Source organism: Eptatretus burgeri, chromosome 8 (assembly GCF_056783735.1).
Source record: "Eptatretus burgeri isolate ZD-2024b chromosome 8, Ebu_testis_v1, whole genome shotgun sequence".
Taxonomy (NCBI): Eukaryota; Metazoa; Chordata; class Myxini; order Myxiniformes; family Myxinidae; genus Eptatretus; species Eptatretus burgeri.
The window spans coordinates 84,002,815-84,018,802 of NC_140968.1; the positions used below are offsets into that span (position 1 = coordinate 84,002,815).

At 44.4% G+C, this 15,988-nt stretch overlaps 1 protein-coding gene across 4 annotated transcripts in view; it reads left to right on the forward strand.

Moving 5' to 3' along the window:
- Positions 1–10,280, forward strand: part of FBXL6 (F-box and leucine rich repeat protein 6) — a 50,232-nt gene extending 39,952 nt beyond the window's left edge. For 3 of the 4 annotated variants that reach the window (XM_085892865.1, XM_085892863.1, XM_085892864.1), the window contains 2 exons: positions 3,148–3,388; positions 9,737–10,280. In XM_085892865.1, coding sequence (XP_085748991.1) covers positions 3,148–3,388; positions 9,737–9,869 — 374 coding nt within the window. In that variant the 3' untranslated portion in view covers positions 9,870–10,280. The remainder of the gene's footprint in view (positions 1–3,147; positions 3,389–9,736) is intronic. The other variant, XR_015061102.1, reaches the window with a different exon arrangement.
- Positions 10,281–15,988: the final 5,708 nt, after the last annotated feature.

Consider the following 15,988-nt stretch of genomic DNA (forward strand, 5'->3'; position numbering starts at 1 on the left):
CTCTCCAAACGTTGCTATTCACTGTGAGAGGGAGGGGTGCGTGAGAGACAGACACAGACACACAAGCAGAAACAGCGAGAGAGTGACAGAGGTGTGGGAGGAGAGGGCTACATTTTATGAGGAGGGGGGAGCAAGGAAGGGACAGAGTGAGAGAAAAGGGTGGGGGATAGGAGGAAAAAAACAAGAAAGGTGAGGGGTGGAGGTGGGGTTAGCAAAGAGAATGATATGTGACACTTAATGACCGAAAATTTAAAAAAAGAGTGTCAGAACAGCTCTACACACAACGACACAACACAGTTTGTAAAGTAATCCGCTGGCACATGTGCAAAACTTTGATATTCCAGTTCCAGAAAATTTGTGGGAAAATAAATCAAAAGCAATCACTGAAAACATTGAAGTACCGCTCACGTACGACCTTATGATCCCATCAGGCATGAACATCGAAAACAAAGCATTGCGACCAGATATCATACTTCGGTGCAAAAAAAGAGAACAAGGCATTGCTAATTGAGGTGCTAATTCTGCTGATTTTGGACTAATGATGCATAAATTAAGAAACTGACCAAATACCAAGACCTCAAGCATGAAGTGAAAATATCCTGGAAGCTGAAGAATGCCAAAGTTGTACCAGTGATGACGAAGAACCTCACAGAGATATTAAAAAAAAAAACATCCCTGGGAGTATTACTACAAACAAACTACAGTTGGAAGATGTTTGGAGCCCAGCAACGATCCTGAAGAGAGCCCTTGGCACAAAACTTCACAGCTTGGTCCGTGAATTGTGACCCAATACTGCAATGAAGGTTAATACTTTGAGTCCACCCTGGGAGGATTCCATTCTAAATTCTGAACCCCATATGTAGAGACACACACACACACACACACACACACACACACACACACACACACACACACACACACACACACACACACACACACACACACACACACACACACACACACCAAGTTCCATTATGGTAATCACTGAAAACATTGAAGTACTGCTCACGTTAATAGCAGTGATTTTGGACCAACGTTGCAGAAATCAAGAAAATGACCGGATACCAAGACCTCAAGCATGAAGTGAAAAGATCCTGGAAGCTGAAGAATGCCAAAGTTGTACCAGTGATGATGAAAAACCTCATGGGAATGATGATGAAAAACCTCACAGAGATATTAAAACTGTCCATAAGTTAGAGTAGTGAGTCCGGTTGTAAGAAAATAAGAAAATCAATTTGTTTAGAAACTGAATGAGAGGTTTTAAAGCTTTTTTGATGACTGAGAACGAGTGGTTGATATCGGGAGAGCACTTGGGCTGTCCTATTAATTCCACTATTCGCCCCGCCCCCCCCCATCCATCACTAATGAGTGATATCTTATGACAGCGTGTGCGCTGTATACAATTGCACCAAGTTTGAAATGTCCCCGGCATCGTCTACCACGTCTCCGGTGGGTCCTGTGCCCCCCCCCCCCCCCAGGTGCCTCAAGACAGCCAATGTCGGCCGTCCGGTAGATGCGGTGCGTAACCTCGACGGAAATGGCGACAATTGACAGAAATACCCGAGTATTTCAATGGAAATTTGTGAAACTAATGTGTTATATATGTGAAAACCATTTAATTTATTTCTCGACGGAAAAAAACGAAGAAACGCTCCCCTCATGTACGAACGAACGAAAGACGTCATTTCCGTCCACCATGGCATTTCGCGCCGAACGCAGAAAGCTAAGTTCTTCTTATGCCTTCATTCTCTTTAATATTAGCCATAAACAAGTGTTTCGTCATGCATTAGTAGTTGAAATTTACTTACAACAAGAACGAAAAAACAAGCAGTCATAGACTGGTACTTATGAAATCGTCAACTTGACCTCTGACCTTGTCTAATAAAAGCTGTCTCTTGAGAAGGTAGCAATGCAAACCAGAAGTTTCTACGATGATTCTGTACCATCGTACAGAATCGAATGTTTTGGATGTTTGACCTCACCTTTTGGATGTACAAAAATCGAATGTTTTGGATGTTTGACCTCACTGTGACCTTGACCTCTGACCGATTTTGACCAAAATCTAATCAGCGCTAGCCACCACCCTCCTGAATCACGTGGTGTAATTTGACATTGGTAGCTTCTTCCGTTCTCGAGTTATAGTGCCTACAAACAAACACACAAACAAATAAGCAAACAAACAAACACACAAACAGAGGATGGAAGTCATCAATATACTTACGAAATCTTTAGATTTCGTAAGTAATAATCTCCTCAGATTCAACAAGAACGAAAAAACCCCGAAAACATCACGTGCAGGACAAGACCAATCGAGCTGAAGGAAACGATACTGTAACTACACTGCTCCTGATTGGTCAAAGGACACCACGTGTGTTGTGTGGGCGGTGTTATGCACGAGGATTCCAGGCTAAGTTCTTCTTATGCCATCATTCTCTTTAATATTAGCCATAAACAAGTGTTTCATCATGCATTAGTAGTTGAAATTTACTTACAATCATTCTTTTGCGGCCTCCTGCCACGCTGTATCGAACGATTTCATTCCTTCTGTCATATATAAAGGTGCTTATCACAATAATAACAAGATTTTTACATTTCAAATATTAAGTACGCTTTCTAATTGTTTTTCAACTGAAAAAGCATAAATTGCATATTTCAACATTAGTGTACTCATTTGATTCACCACACGTGCTGTATTGAAGGATTTCACTTGTTTAATTTTATATTTCTTTTATATTTAGAAATTAATTTTATTTCAGAATGTACTACACATGTGGAGTACATACTGCATTTCAACTTTAAATGTTTTTTTTTTCTGACGAGAAATGTTCAAAAGAACCTAACTCCAGTTTGTACATTAATTATTATGGGAAAATGTGATTTGCTTCATGTTGTTTTGCTTAAAGATGCATTTTTCGAGAATGCAACGACAATGTTAAGCAAGTACCAAGTGTATTATGCAGATTTGAAATTTTCCTTGATGGAAGCAAAGATGCCAGGTGGATGCTTCAAGTCAAAACTACACAAATTGGCTGTCATTGATGACAGTTTTTTGCTGCTTGGATGGATAGTAATTGATTAATTGTGAAATGTTTATTTTCACTTCACTTGTTGACCATTGCATGAAATTTTGTGCATTTGTTTTGGCAGAGTTGGTGGAGTTATACTTGGGTATTTGTGGGCCATTCAAACTGTCATTTAGAACTCGAATTGGCTGGGCAAGAGATTCTAGTTCTGTGCTACGGCGGTGGGGCGGCAGTCTGCTTTCCCTTGATCTCACCGGCCAAGCTGTGACCGACGCCGAGGTGGTGGAAATTATACATCTTGGGAGAGGAAGCAATCTCCGGCACCTAGCATTGGGTGGAACACAAATTACAGAGCACATCCTCAGGTATGGCCTTGTCACACATTTTCATTGTGTTCATGTGTTTTCATTTTGTTTCACTTGCATGAAAGACTGCAAGTACTACAGTAAGTGAATACACAAGTTGTGGCATTAATATCTGACACATCTATTTCTGTAATAAAACAAGTCTGAACAAAGTAAATCATGTTTTTAGTGTACTAAAGTGAAGTACAGATATGGGAGATTGTGTGACATCATAGCAGTATCCACAACCCAGCTCTACTTCTTAAAGATCACATCTTTTAAATTCTGTCCATTACAATTGATGCACTCCCTTCATCGAATCAGTACATCATTGTTAATTGCTGCTTTCAATGGGTCATTATCAAGAGCAGTGATGGCTTCAGTGATTGTCTCTTGTGTCTTCACTGTATGACGGCTCGTGTTATTAGATGGACGAACACCACCATCTCCATAAAATTTTCTGACGTAGGAGAGAATGGTGTTACGATACGGGGCATTTCTGCATGCAAATTCCCTCCTGAATACTCGCTGAGTTGCAATAATGGAGGTTAATTTAATATAGAGTTCTACAATTTTAATCTGCGTTGGCACATCGTAATGCTCCATCATTCAAATCTTCAGGGCACCTGTAACGTTCAAAAATAAATAAATAATTATACCGAATATCTTTAAAATTTATACATTACAAAAGTGTCACATATAAATGTCACACCCTGTAAGAAGGAAATTTTACTGACACAAATATTTCATGTGATAATATCGCATCAACTGTTGCATGCCTGGTATTGGCTTAATGGTTCGGGTGGTGGGTTTGGGATCCGAGGGTCCTGAGTTCAAATCCCACTCGGTTGTTGAATTAATACTAGGTGGGGTTGACTCTGCCTGTCATCCTTCCGAGGTTGGCAAAATGAGTGCCAGCTTGCTGGTCCACTGTGTCAGAGTGGCGACCCCTCCAGGATTGTGCCCATTCGCCAAGGAGACTGCTTAGGCAGCACCAACGCTCTGCACAGAGTATGGTCTCAATGGATGGATGGAACTGTATTACATGTGATTTTGCAGGGCAAAGCTTGATTCATTTCTTGATCACATAGTACCTGATTTGCCTGAGTGTAGCACTTGTATTCATGCTGTAAAGATGGCTGCCCCAGCATAAGAGTGCACCATTGCAGAGCAACGAAGAGTCATTTGGATTTTGCTTGGTGAAGGTGTCAAACTGTGTGACATTCAAAGAAAGACTGCACAACATGGTATGAACTGTATGTCACGGAGAAATGTGAACGCTTTTGAAAAGGATGAACGTATGTGTGTGTGTGTGTGTGTGTGTGTGTGTGTGTGTGTGTGTGTGTGTGTGTGTGTGTGTGTGTGTGTGTGTGTGTGTGTGTGTGTGTGTGTGTGTGTGTGTGTGTGTGTGTGTGTGTGTGTGTGTGTGTGTGTCTGATCAACAATGGCCTTGGCACGATCGGTGTCTGCTGCCTTAAACGACCCGCCCATCTTGTCTGTCTGATGTGAAACTGTCTGTACCACTTGTACACATTTCTCCATCACATGCAGTTCGTACCATACATTGCACATTTCCGAAATGTCAAAACGCTTGACGTCTTCACTACGCAGAAACCACCTGATGCCTCGTTGCTCTGTAACGGTGCACTATTATGCTGGGGCAGCAATCTTTACAGCATGAATACTGGTTCCACACATGGGAAAGTCAATCACTAAGTGGTCAACAACTGACTCTCACTGGCCTCTGAAATATCACAATATTGTATTACATGCAAGCACTATTAGTGACGGTAAAATTGACTTTGTTGATGAATTTTCCTTCTTTATACAAGGCTTGTTTGAAGTGTGGACCCTTTAAATTTGGGTTATTATTTTTGGTGAAATTGTCAGGAAGATCAGAAGTAAATATTCACAATTGTTTGGGTTTTTTTAAATTGTTTCTATCCCCCCTTGTGAAATGTGAATTTTAAATGAATAAAGTTAGGAATTCCTGCATAATCCTACTGAGTCGACATATGTCATAAAGCGGACTTCTTCCTGGAAGTTCCTGGATCAACTTCCAAATTGTTGATCAAATCAAGTACAAAATCAACTTCCTGGAACCATTCACCAAGATAACTGACAACGAACTTATAGATAAGGCACAGGAACTGCTTGGATGGATACTAATTGATTGTTTGTAAAATGTTTCTTTTCACTTTAATAATTGACCATTACATGAAATTTTTTGAGCTGAAATTTGTTTACGAATGCAAAATTTATCTCCTCATGATATTTGTTTGGAAATTTAAATGATGCAATTGATACAGTGATGTAACAAATTCGTCCCTTATTCAGTGTACGAAATTTCCGAAAGGCTTCCTTTTAAGTGGAATGTCTATGATTCATTAGTTCCTTCATTGCAAAGTATGCGTGCAGTACTTTCAATTAATTTTGGTATGAATCTGAGACGAGTGAAAACGAAATTTGGTCAAATAATTTTCAATTAATTTTGCAGGTAACTATATGTGTAGTGGGGCTTAGCCCAAATATTCAAAATAATTGTGCATTTTGTGATACAAGCACCAAATTTGGCACAAATGTACCTTAATATGTTGCGAACATTTTCAGATATTGGGCCACTTGAAATTCTCTCTTTATGTCCGCCATATTGGATTTCAAAATGGCCACCACTTGAAATCTACATTTGCAATTATCTCTGGACGTAATGCAGCTATTGACTTGATTCTGGTATCTAAATGTATGTTTTTGGGGGCAAGAAATCCAATGGTACCATTTTCAACTTAATATTATCTATCACAGTCTGTTATATAATTTTATATGGAAATTATCTAGGCAAATATTGTATTCAACACAATACTTTGAAAAGAATGTCTTAGTTCTGTAAATATTAATAAAAAAAAAAACTATACTAAATCGCCAGTAACAACTCAGCCAAGCTCATATATACTGGCAGTCTAAAATATAAATTCATGTCCCATTAGTAAACAAAGTGACCCATTCATTTGTGTTTTTCATATGCATATTTTATGTAACATTACATTCATATGGTGAATAAATACCAAACATGCATAATCCCCTTTTCCTAGACCCTTGAAGCCATCTTTTGTGTTTCTAGAGTACAGAAATTTCTTGTATAGGCTTCCATCTGTCTTGTTCCCTTAATAATGCACTGTAGCATGTCTTTAACAGTTTACAAACATGACTCCACATAGAGGTGGCGGCACTGAGGAAACTGGGGGACTGGCTGAAAGGGAGTGGTTGGGTGCAAGCACTTGTGCAAGCCGAGATTGTGACAGCAGGGACAGCAGACTCATTCCTGCGAGCATCCCATGTCTTGCGCACAAGAAGAGCACATCAAGTGACTGCAGCAGCACTGTACATCCTGCAACACCGTGCCTACAACCACTACTGTCTGGGAGAAACCAGAGATGCAGAGGACGTTCCGGAGTTTGAAGACTGGTGTTGCCAGAGAGAAGACATCCCCCAGTTTCACTACTGGGCAACCGTGCTGGAACTAGAACTGTTGGTTCTAGTGTATGTGCGTTCTCTCAGGCAGGGATCGTTAATGATGTACCTCGATGCTCTGACAGAGCTGGTCCCCTGGTTCCATGCACTGGATCACACCCACTATGCTAGGTGGATACCAGTGAACCTGAAGGACATGGCCAAACTCACCATCAAACACCCAGATGTAGCCAGGAAATTCAGGAAAAGCCACTTCACCATTCACAAAACACAGAGGGTGTTCTCTTCAATCCCTATTGACCAGGCACATGAGCAGAATAATGCCTGCATCAAAGGAGATGGTGGAGCAGTTGGGCTCACTGACAACCCTAGTGTCCTACGTCGCTGGATGGTTGCGGGACCAGAAGTTGCCAGGGTGATCGAAGAATTCCAGGCTGGGAACCAACACTGGAGACGGCAAACAGCAGACACACGTCATCATGATCAGACGCCAAGTGTACAGGCCTCATTTGTGAAAGATGTTCGTGCTCTCGTCGGTGTCATAGAGGAGATGGGCAACCCATTCGAGGAGGAGAATCAGGATGTAGTCAAACTGGACACAAAGGAGATCGCAGATCCTGCTGCTGTGGAGACCGTGATGAATGCCAAGAGGATTGGCCAAGAGCAGTTTGAGGCTTTCACCAGAGAGTGTCTGTTGGACAGAACAAAGACAGTGGATGCACCAATTCCTCGTAACAAGCTGAAGGTGTTCAGCTCTTCCACTCCAAGAAGCCAGAGCATAGGTCAGCAACAGCTTGCCTCCATCAAGAATGACCGTGAACTCTTCGCACGCCTGTACATTGGCTGCCAGACGAGGGATGGAAACCTTGAGGAGTTCTTTTGTCACGAGAATCAGGCATGTCCTCCTGCATTGTCTGATGGTGGAAGCCTCTGCACTGGTACCAAGAGTGATCTCCTCACATGCTTGGAAGAAGTCTCCGACGCAAAGATAGAGACTCCTGTCACGACCTGCATTGTGCTTGATGGAGCAGCAATCATGCAGATGCTGAAGCCGGCTGCATCAAAAACCTTTGAAGAGTATGCACAACAGATCTTTATCCCATTTCTGTCCACGAAGCTGCAAACAGTGTCACGCCTGGATCTGGTCTGGGATACTTACCTTGCTGATTCACTGAAAGGTAGTACATGTGCAAAGCGGGGACAAAGTGTGCGGAGACGTGTGGTGGCTGCCGCAGCCATACCAGGAAACTGGCAGAACTTCCTACTAGTGGACAGCAACAAGACCGAGCTGTTCAGGTTCCTCTCAGCAGCTCTCATGGAATGGTTTGACCAGGAGGACAAGCAACTCATCATTACTGATGGAGAGGCAGTGCTCAGCAAGCCACTACTGCCAGATCTGACCTCACTCGCCCCACGTAACCATGAAGAAGCTGACAGTCGGATGTTGCTGCATGCATCTCACGCAGTCCAGCATGGACACCATGCAATACTCATCCGGACTGTAGACACCGATGTTGTGGTGCTGGCAGTGTCCCTGGCACAGAAGTTGCAACTAGAAGACAAACTGTGGCTGGCATTCGGAACAGGCCAGAGTTTCCGATACCTAGCAGCACACGAAATAGCAGCTGGATTGGGACGAGAGAAGGCTTGTGCACTGCCAATGTTCCACGCTCTAACTGGATGCGACACTGTGTCTAGTTTTCATAGACATGGCAAGAAGACTGCGTGGGCAGTCTGGACGATACTGCCAGAACTCACTGAGGCGCTGCTGCTGCTGTCCTCTGAACCTCGTGACATACCAGACGATGCAATGTGCATCATCGAGAGGTTCGTGATCCTGTTGTATGATCGATCCAGCAAATGCACAGACATTGACAAGGCCAGGAGGAAACTCTTCGCAAGGAAGAACAATGTGCAGCTCATCCCTCCAACGAAGGCAGCTCTGGAGGAACATGTCAAGAGGGCAGTCTATTAAGGTGGACATGTGTGGGGCAGATACTGCTGCCAGCACCAGAGCTCCCTCCACCAACCAACGGGTTGGTCAAGGACTGGAGAAGGAGAGTACACACCTTACTGGACCAGGCTAACTGAGGCAGCTCACAGCTGCATTGAGCTGGTTTCTTGCAAGTGCAAGAAAGGGTGTGTGAGGCACTGCAACTGCAAAAAGGCTGCCCTTCAGTGCACAGCCCTCTGTGTGTGTGAAGGGGACTGCACATGACGATAAGTCAACAACATACATGTACTTGTGGCAATGCTGAACTTGTTAACATGACACTGTTTATGTACACATATCTTCAGTACCGGTATATACCTAGCCTCAGATACCAGTACACCTAGCCTCAAATACTAGACCATTGAGCATGTCAGTGTAATACCTAAGACATTTACAGAACTAAGACATTCTTTTCAAAGTATTGTGTTGAATCCAATATTTGCCGAGATAATTTCCAAATAAAATTATATAACAGACTGTGATAGATAATAAGTTGAAAATGGTACCATTGGATTCCTTGCCCCCAAAAACATACATTTAGATACCAGAATCAAGTCAATAGCTGCATTACGTCCAGAGATAATTGCAAATGTAGATTTCAAGTGGCGGCCATTTTGAAATCCAATATGGCGGACATAAAGAGAGAATTTCAAGTGGCCCAATATCTGAAAATGTTCACAACATATTAATGTACATTTGTGCCAAATTTGGTGCTTGTATCACAAAATGCACAACAGGTTTGCTATGCTGCTACACTAGTGGTACATTTGAAATTGCATGTGAAATAATGAAGGTTATTTCATACTGCACCCATTATCATTAAACACAATGAAACTTTCTCACAAAGGGAAATTGTCACTGATTTTGAGAATTACTAATTTCCCTTTTAACCTTTCTTTTCCCTACAGCTCCATCCTTAAAAACTGCCCACAGCTCCGCTATCTGAACCTCACTGGCTGTCGTTGCCTACCTCGGGACCTGAAGCGAGTATACGACGGTCCAGAATCATTACAAGATCTTTTGACTCGCCTCGAAAAGTAACATTCAAAAGCCACTTCCATCAATTCAAGCTAAAATTTTAGCAAAATATCCATTTCTATATTTTTCAGATCTTGCATTAATGTTTCATCACAATGCAATAAGGTTTATTGCAAGTTATTTTTTTAATTTTTATTTAATTTCATTTTTGTTTTTTTACAAAATAACCTTCAAAGTTTGCAGAACAGTTTGTTTGTTTTTTACACTTGCACCACCATGCCATCAAACTGGAAATGTGCAGACATAATATGTAGAGGAGCTTGTGTGCTCGTTTCACACACATAATTCTAGCAACATATCTATTTCTATATTTTTCAGATCTTGCCCCAAAGTTTCATCACAATGAATGTTGAAAGTATGTTTTTTTTATATTTATATATTTTTTTCAACAATATACCTTCAAAGTTTTCAGAACAGTGTGTTTTTCTTGCCACTCGTACCACCATGCCATTGAACTAGAAATGTGCAGACATAATATGTAGAATAGTACCTTGTCTGCTTGTTATGTGTGCACGCGCGCGTCGGGGGAAAAAAAACCACACACACACACACACACACCCCTACAAAATGGTGCATTTCCAGAAATTTTTTTTGAATCAAATTCAAGTTTTCTTTTAAACATAAATGAAATAACTATCCATACACAGACTGTATTTTCTATTAATTAACAGACCAAGGCAATTTTGCACACCCACCACATAAAGCACAGCAGGAGTATGAACTTGGAAAAAATACTTTAACCTATTCAAGGTTTTGAAAAGGTAACGATATAGTTGTGTACTTCCATTGGTGCACTGTGTTGCTCTGGCCCGTTTAAGGCCTGGTGAAGCCTAAATATGGCATTTTATTGGGATGAACAATGCCGAGATATACAACAGCGAAAATGGACATCAACTTGGCTTCCATCAGAGTTTTATCAACAGATGGGTCCACAAACATCAAAGTAATGATATTAAAAGACAAGCCTCGACCTGGATGACACGGAATGATGTTCCCAGGCCTGCTTTCGATATTACAATTCACATAAGACCTTGGAATTGGCCGGGTGAAGTGCCGATAGACAACTGTGACTTTATCTAATTTGGCTGAGCAAACATTGGTCACGAGCACAGTCTAATGCTGTTTCAACTGCACTCCAACTACACTGCAACCAACCTAAACCACCAAACAAAGCAGCCAGAACAAACGGAATCCATCCTGAGACCAAGTGTATTTAATAAAAGAGAATGGCATGGGGTAAGGATACAAGAATAAAGCAATCAGGTCAGGTATGGGAGCATGTGCCAGAACAGCGTGTCGCTGCGTCCACTTTCCGCCGGTACTCCAGGGGCCTCCGTCTGGCCTTCCCCCAGGCAGATGCCAGGCCCATCCCCATCTCTTTGACCTGCTGCAACCACGAAGGCATGTGGTCGGCCCATTGGCCTCCTCCACTCACGAGACTCCCTCGCTGAGAGAATCTGGTGAGCAGGATCAGCATCAGGAAAATGAGCCACATGTCCATACAGCCGCAACTGACGCTCACGGACCATGCAGCTAACAAATCTCATCCGATTCTCTCTCAGCAACCGCTCGTTGGACACAAAATCTGACCAGCGATAGCCAAGGATTCTCCGAAGAGACCTGGTACCAAAGGAATTAAGTCTCCGTCTCAGATCCTTGGTCAGAGTCGAAGTCTCGCATCCGTAGAGCAAGACTGGAAGCACCAAGGACCTGAAGACTCGGACTTTCGTCCTCCCGCACAGGTACCGGCAGCGCCACACCCCATGATCCAGTGAATCGATGACTCCCCAGGCCCGACCCAGACGTCTATTGACCTCTGACTCACAGCCAGCAGAGACATGAATATCACTGCCAAGGTAAGTGAATCTCTCCATGACCTCAACATCCTCACCACAAACAGACACAGACATGACAGCAGCATCCAAGATGTCATTGAAAGCCCGGATCTTAGTTTTGACCCAAGAAACCCGTAATCCCAGCGGCTCCGACTCCTCATTCAGCACCTCGAGGGCCCCCAAAAGGATCTCCAAAGTTTCCGCAAAGATGACTGCACCATCTGCAAAATCAAGGTCCGAGATCTTGACACCAAACGATGCACCGCAGCTTGATCTTTCCGACATCCTCCCAATAATCCAGTCCATACAAGTGCTGAAAAGTGTGGGGGCCAGTACACACCCCTGACGACCTCCAGTAACAACTGAAAATAAGTCAGAGATGGTACCACCACACTTCACAGCACTCTCAGTACCAGAGTAGAGTTCAGACATCAGATCGATCAGTTTTGGTGGAACCCCACGAAGACCAAGAACCCTCCAGAGGGCATCCCGATTCACTGAATCGAACGCTTTACAGAGATCAACATAGGCTGCAAGCAGCTCCTGTCAAAACTCTCGCCTGCGTTCGGTGAGGACACGAAGAGCAAGGATACGGTCAATCATTGACCTCTTTGGTGTAAAGCCTGACTGCTCTGGACGCTGGTGCTCAAGCAGATGGTGGCGAGCCCTATCAATAATTATTTGAGCAAAGACCTTGCCCGGCACTGAGAGCAGCGTCACCCCTCGGTAGTTGTTGCAGTCTTGCCGATCACCCTTCCCTTTCCAGAGAGGAACAAGAAAGCCCCTCTTCGAATCAGTTGGGATGATGCCTGTGTTCCAGGCAGAGCACAAAACTGCATGCAACGACACGAGTGCAGCATTTCCACCAGCCTTGAGAAGTTCAGCATGGATGCCACAGATCCCTGGAGCTTTACCCCCATTTCAACCGGTTCACCGCAGCCCGTGTTTCCACAAGCGAAGGTGGACCACAATTGATTGGAGGGTCAGCAACAGGGATTGTAACACCATTGACGTCCAACTCAACAGCTGATGGATCAGCCTGGTACAACCGCTCAAAGTAACCAGCCCAGCGGGCCTTCACTTCAGGCTCCTCTGTTAAGAGCCTACCACTCTCTGCTCTTTCTGCAGTGCTCCGAGGGATGGGCTTGGGTGAAGACAATGCACGAATTCCCCTGTAAGCGGGACGAGAATCACCTGTCCACAGGTGATGCTCTACCCCCTCACAGATTCCTTGCACATAAGCCTCCTTGTCCACCCTTAGTGCACGTACAGTTTTACGCCTCAGCTCCCTGAACAGCTCAGCTCTGCCATTCAGCCTGGCCCTGCGACTCTGGTCAATGGTATCCAGTGTCCCTTGAGAGACAAAATTCTTCTTTGCCCTGCGGTGACTTCCAAGACATCCACCGGCAACATCAAGGACGGTGGTCTTTAAGGTAATCCATAACTCTTCAGGACCCCCCAAAGCACCCAGACACCCCAAATGTCCACTCAGCCTGTTCGCAAACTCCTCAGCTACTCTCTCATCCTTGAGCTTGCCAACATCCAGCCTAGGTTGGGATGGTACCATTCTCCAGGATTTATGGTGCAGCTTTAGAGTTGCTACAACAAGCCGCTGGTCAGTATTGAGGAACTGAGCACTCCGGTGGACCCTGCAGTTCTGGATCATCCTCCACCGACCGTCAACGAGGACATGGTCAATCTCCTTTGCCACACCGCCAGCGTTGGCATACGAAGTCCAACGATGAGCTTGTGGTCGCTGAAACCATGAACCGGCCACCCTGAGTCCATGACTTCTTGCAAAGTCAAGGAACTTAGTGCTATTCTGATTCATAGTTCCTAACCCATGGGGACCAACACACGTCTCATAACCATCCCTATCAGTTCCAGTCGATGCATTGAAATCCCCCAAGACTAGAAGTGTATCTCATCTGGGGCACTGATCAACCACAGACTCAAGCATGGCGAAGAATGTGTCCTTCACGGTGAGGTCACTTGCCTCAGTCGGAGCATAGCCAGAGACCAGGGAAATGACACCTAAGGAGTGACGAATCCTTAGTCTCATAATACGCTCGTTGACCGGTGTTACCTCAATTATCATTGGGGTCAGCTTATTGGACACAGCTACAGCAACTCCTTGAGTATGGTAACCATCAGAGCGACCAGACCAATAGTCGGTGTAACCACCCACCATTATCTCGTGCAATCCGGTCTCCGAACCTCAGAGTGCTGCAATACCGATGTCCAAACGCTTGAGCTCAGATGATAACAGAGACAGGTGATCATCCTCTCTTCGGGATAGGACATTCCAGGCACCCACCCGAAGGGACCGCCTCAGGTTAACCCAAGGAGACCGCCGTCTGGTGGACGACACCTCAGCACCACTCCGACACACTCTTCCACAATCTGACCCAGGGAGGTTACCCCGTGGTTTCCCTCTTTTCATCAAAGATTGGGGGTCCCGAAGGCTTTGCCCCAATCCCGCCATCCAGTGAGCTGCCCTGCGAAGGGAAGCTGCACAGGAGGTACTCCCACGGAGTGGGTTTTTAGATTTCTTTGCGTTTGTGTGTTTTGCGGAATGAAGGATTTTACAGTGGCCGGAGTGCAAATCCTACTACCAACCTCCTAATAAAAAAGTAACCCAACTGCTGGAGGACGTCCGCAGACACAGTTGGGCACTAGATATGGATGGCCGTTGGCTCACAAGGAGCTCCTCCGCCCTTTGCACAATAAAGCAATCACTATGAAACTCTGTCAGTAATGATAAAAAAAATTCATGATAAAACCTCTTAACCCTGACCGAATACACGCCCTCAATATAAACCAAGTGATTGCTACATTCTTTTATTATGCTTATCTTCGGGGCCCAATCGCATGACAAAGATATCTACATCGGGAATTGACAGGACAATGGAGAAAGTTGGTCAGGCAAACCAGAGGTGGAGATGTGCAGGAGTCTGGGCAGTTCAATCCAAAGGCAGGGAAATAATTATGTGGCAAGAGAGGGAAGTGAAACACTAGCTGTCCATTGGCAAAGTGAAACCAAGCTTTTTCTTCTGTTCTGTTGCGTATGGCAGCTTGGCTGCTGGGAAGCTATCATTTCTTGGAGCGTGGCTGTGCCACTGATGCTATGACCCTCTTCCAGTACACTGGTATTCATTTCGCCGACCTCGGAAGGATGACAGGCTGAGTCGACTCCACTTGGTGTTAATGTTAATTCAACAGCCAACAGGGCTCGAACTCAGGACCCAAGGATCCCAAGCCAGCCACCCTCACCACAAAGCCAACACCAGGCTTTAGCCTTCTCTCATCAATGCACAATCTGTCCCCAGATATCTCGTGTCTCATTCTTTTATCATTGTTGGCTCGTGCGTCCTTCCGCTCTCTTTGTCATCGGTGGCGATCCGACTGAGATGGGGCGACTCAGCTGTACTGGCAACGCAATGAGCCATCACAGATTCTCCTCAAGTTTCAACGGAATCACCACATGCGTAACAGCTGGGACACGAGCCATCTAAGGTAATTTGGGCACCTTTTTACAACTCTGGTTTTCCTGCCAGCCTCGTGTGTGCCTGGGAATCATTTACAGGCATGGTGAAAGGCAATTCGGTGTGCATGTCAACCTTTATGAGTTAGGATGATGAACTGTGTTTTGGAATAAAATATCATCAAGACACACCTAAATTCAATGTGTAGTGGTACATCTGTACTGTAAAGTCTGTGTCCGTCACTCTGATGCAATCAAAGCTCATTACATGTGCAAAGGTGCATCATCATCACCACCTTCACTGTTGCCAAATTCTGAAAACTATATTTTTCATTGTTGTACATCTGAATAATACTTTCAACGGTGTTCAATATAACAGTAAGTTCCTGATTTACGTCGAGTCTATTTGTGTCGTCTTTGTACAAATGTTCTTATTTCCCTGGCGTTCGGATTGTACCATCTTGCAGCACCTCGGTGACGACTTCTCCAATGCTGACTCACCGCGAAGACCGTTTGATAGCTTGATCGGAGATTTCTCGATTCCACATTTGCCGTGCGACTCGCATGAAAGCCCGATCTGCACGAGGGTCGCGCCGTAGCGGTCCTCTCCTTTGCCTTCCCAGCCCACAAATTCTTCAAACAGTCCATCATAGAAATGAAGGCCTGTCTCTCCCTCCCTCTCGTCCCTTCACTCTGAACCCGCACCATTAAATTGTCTATTTGTGTAAATACATTATTCGCCCATGCACAAGAAGCTAAAAGCGGGGTGAAGCAATTGGTTCATGTGCACATGCATGTCTGTC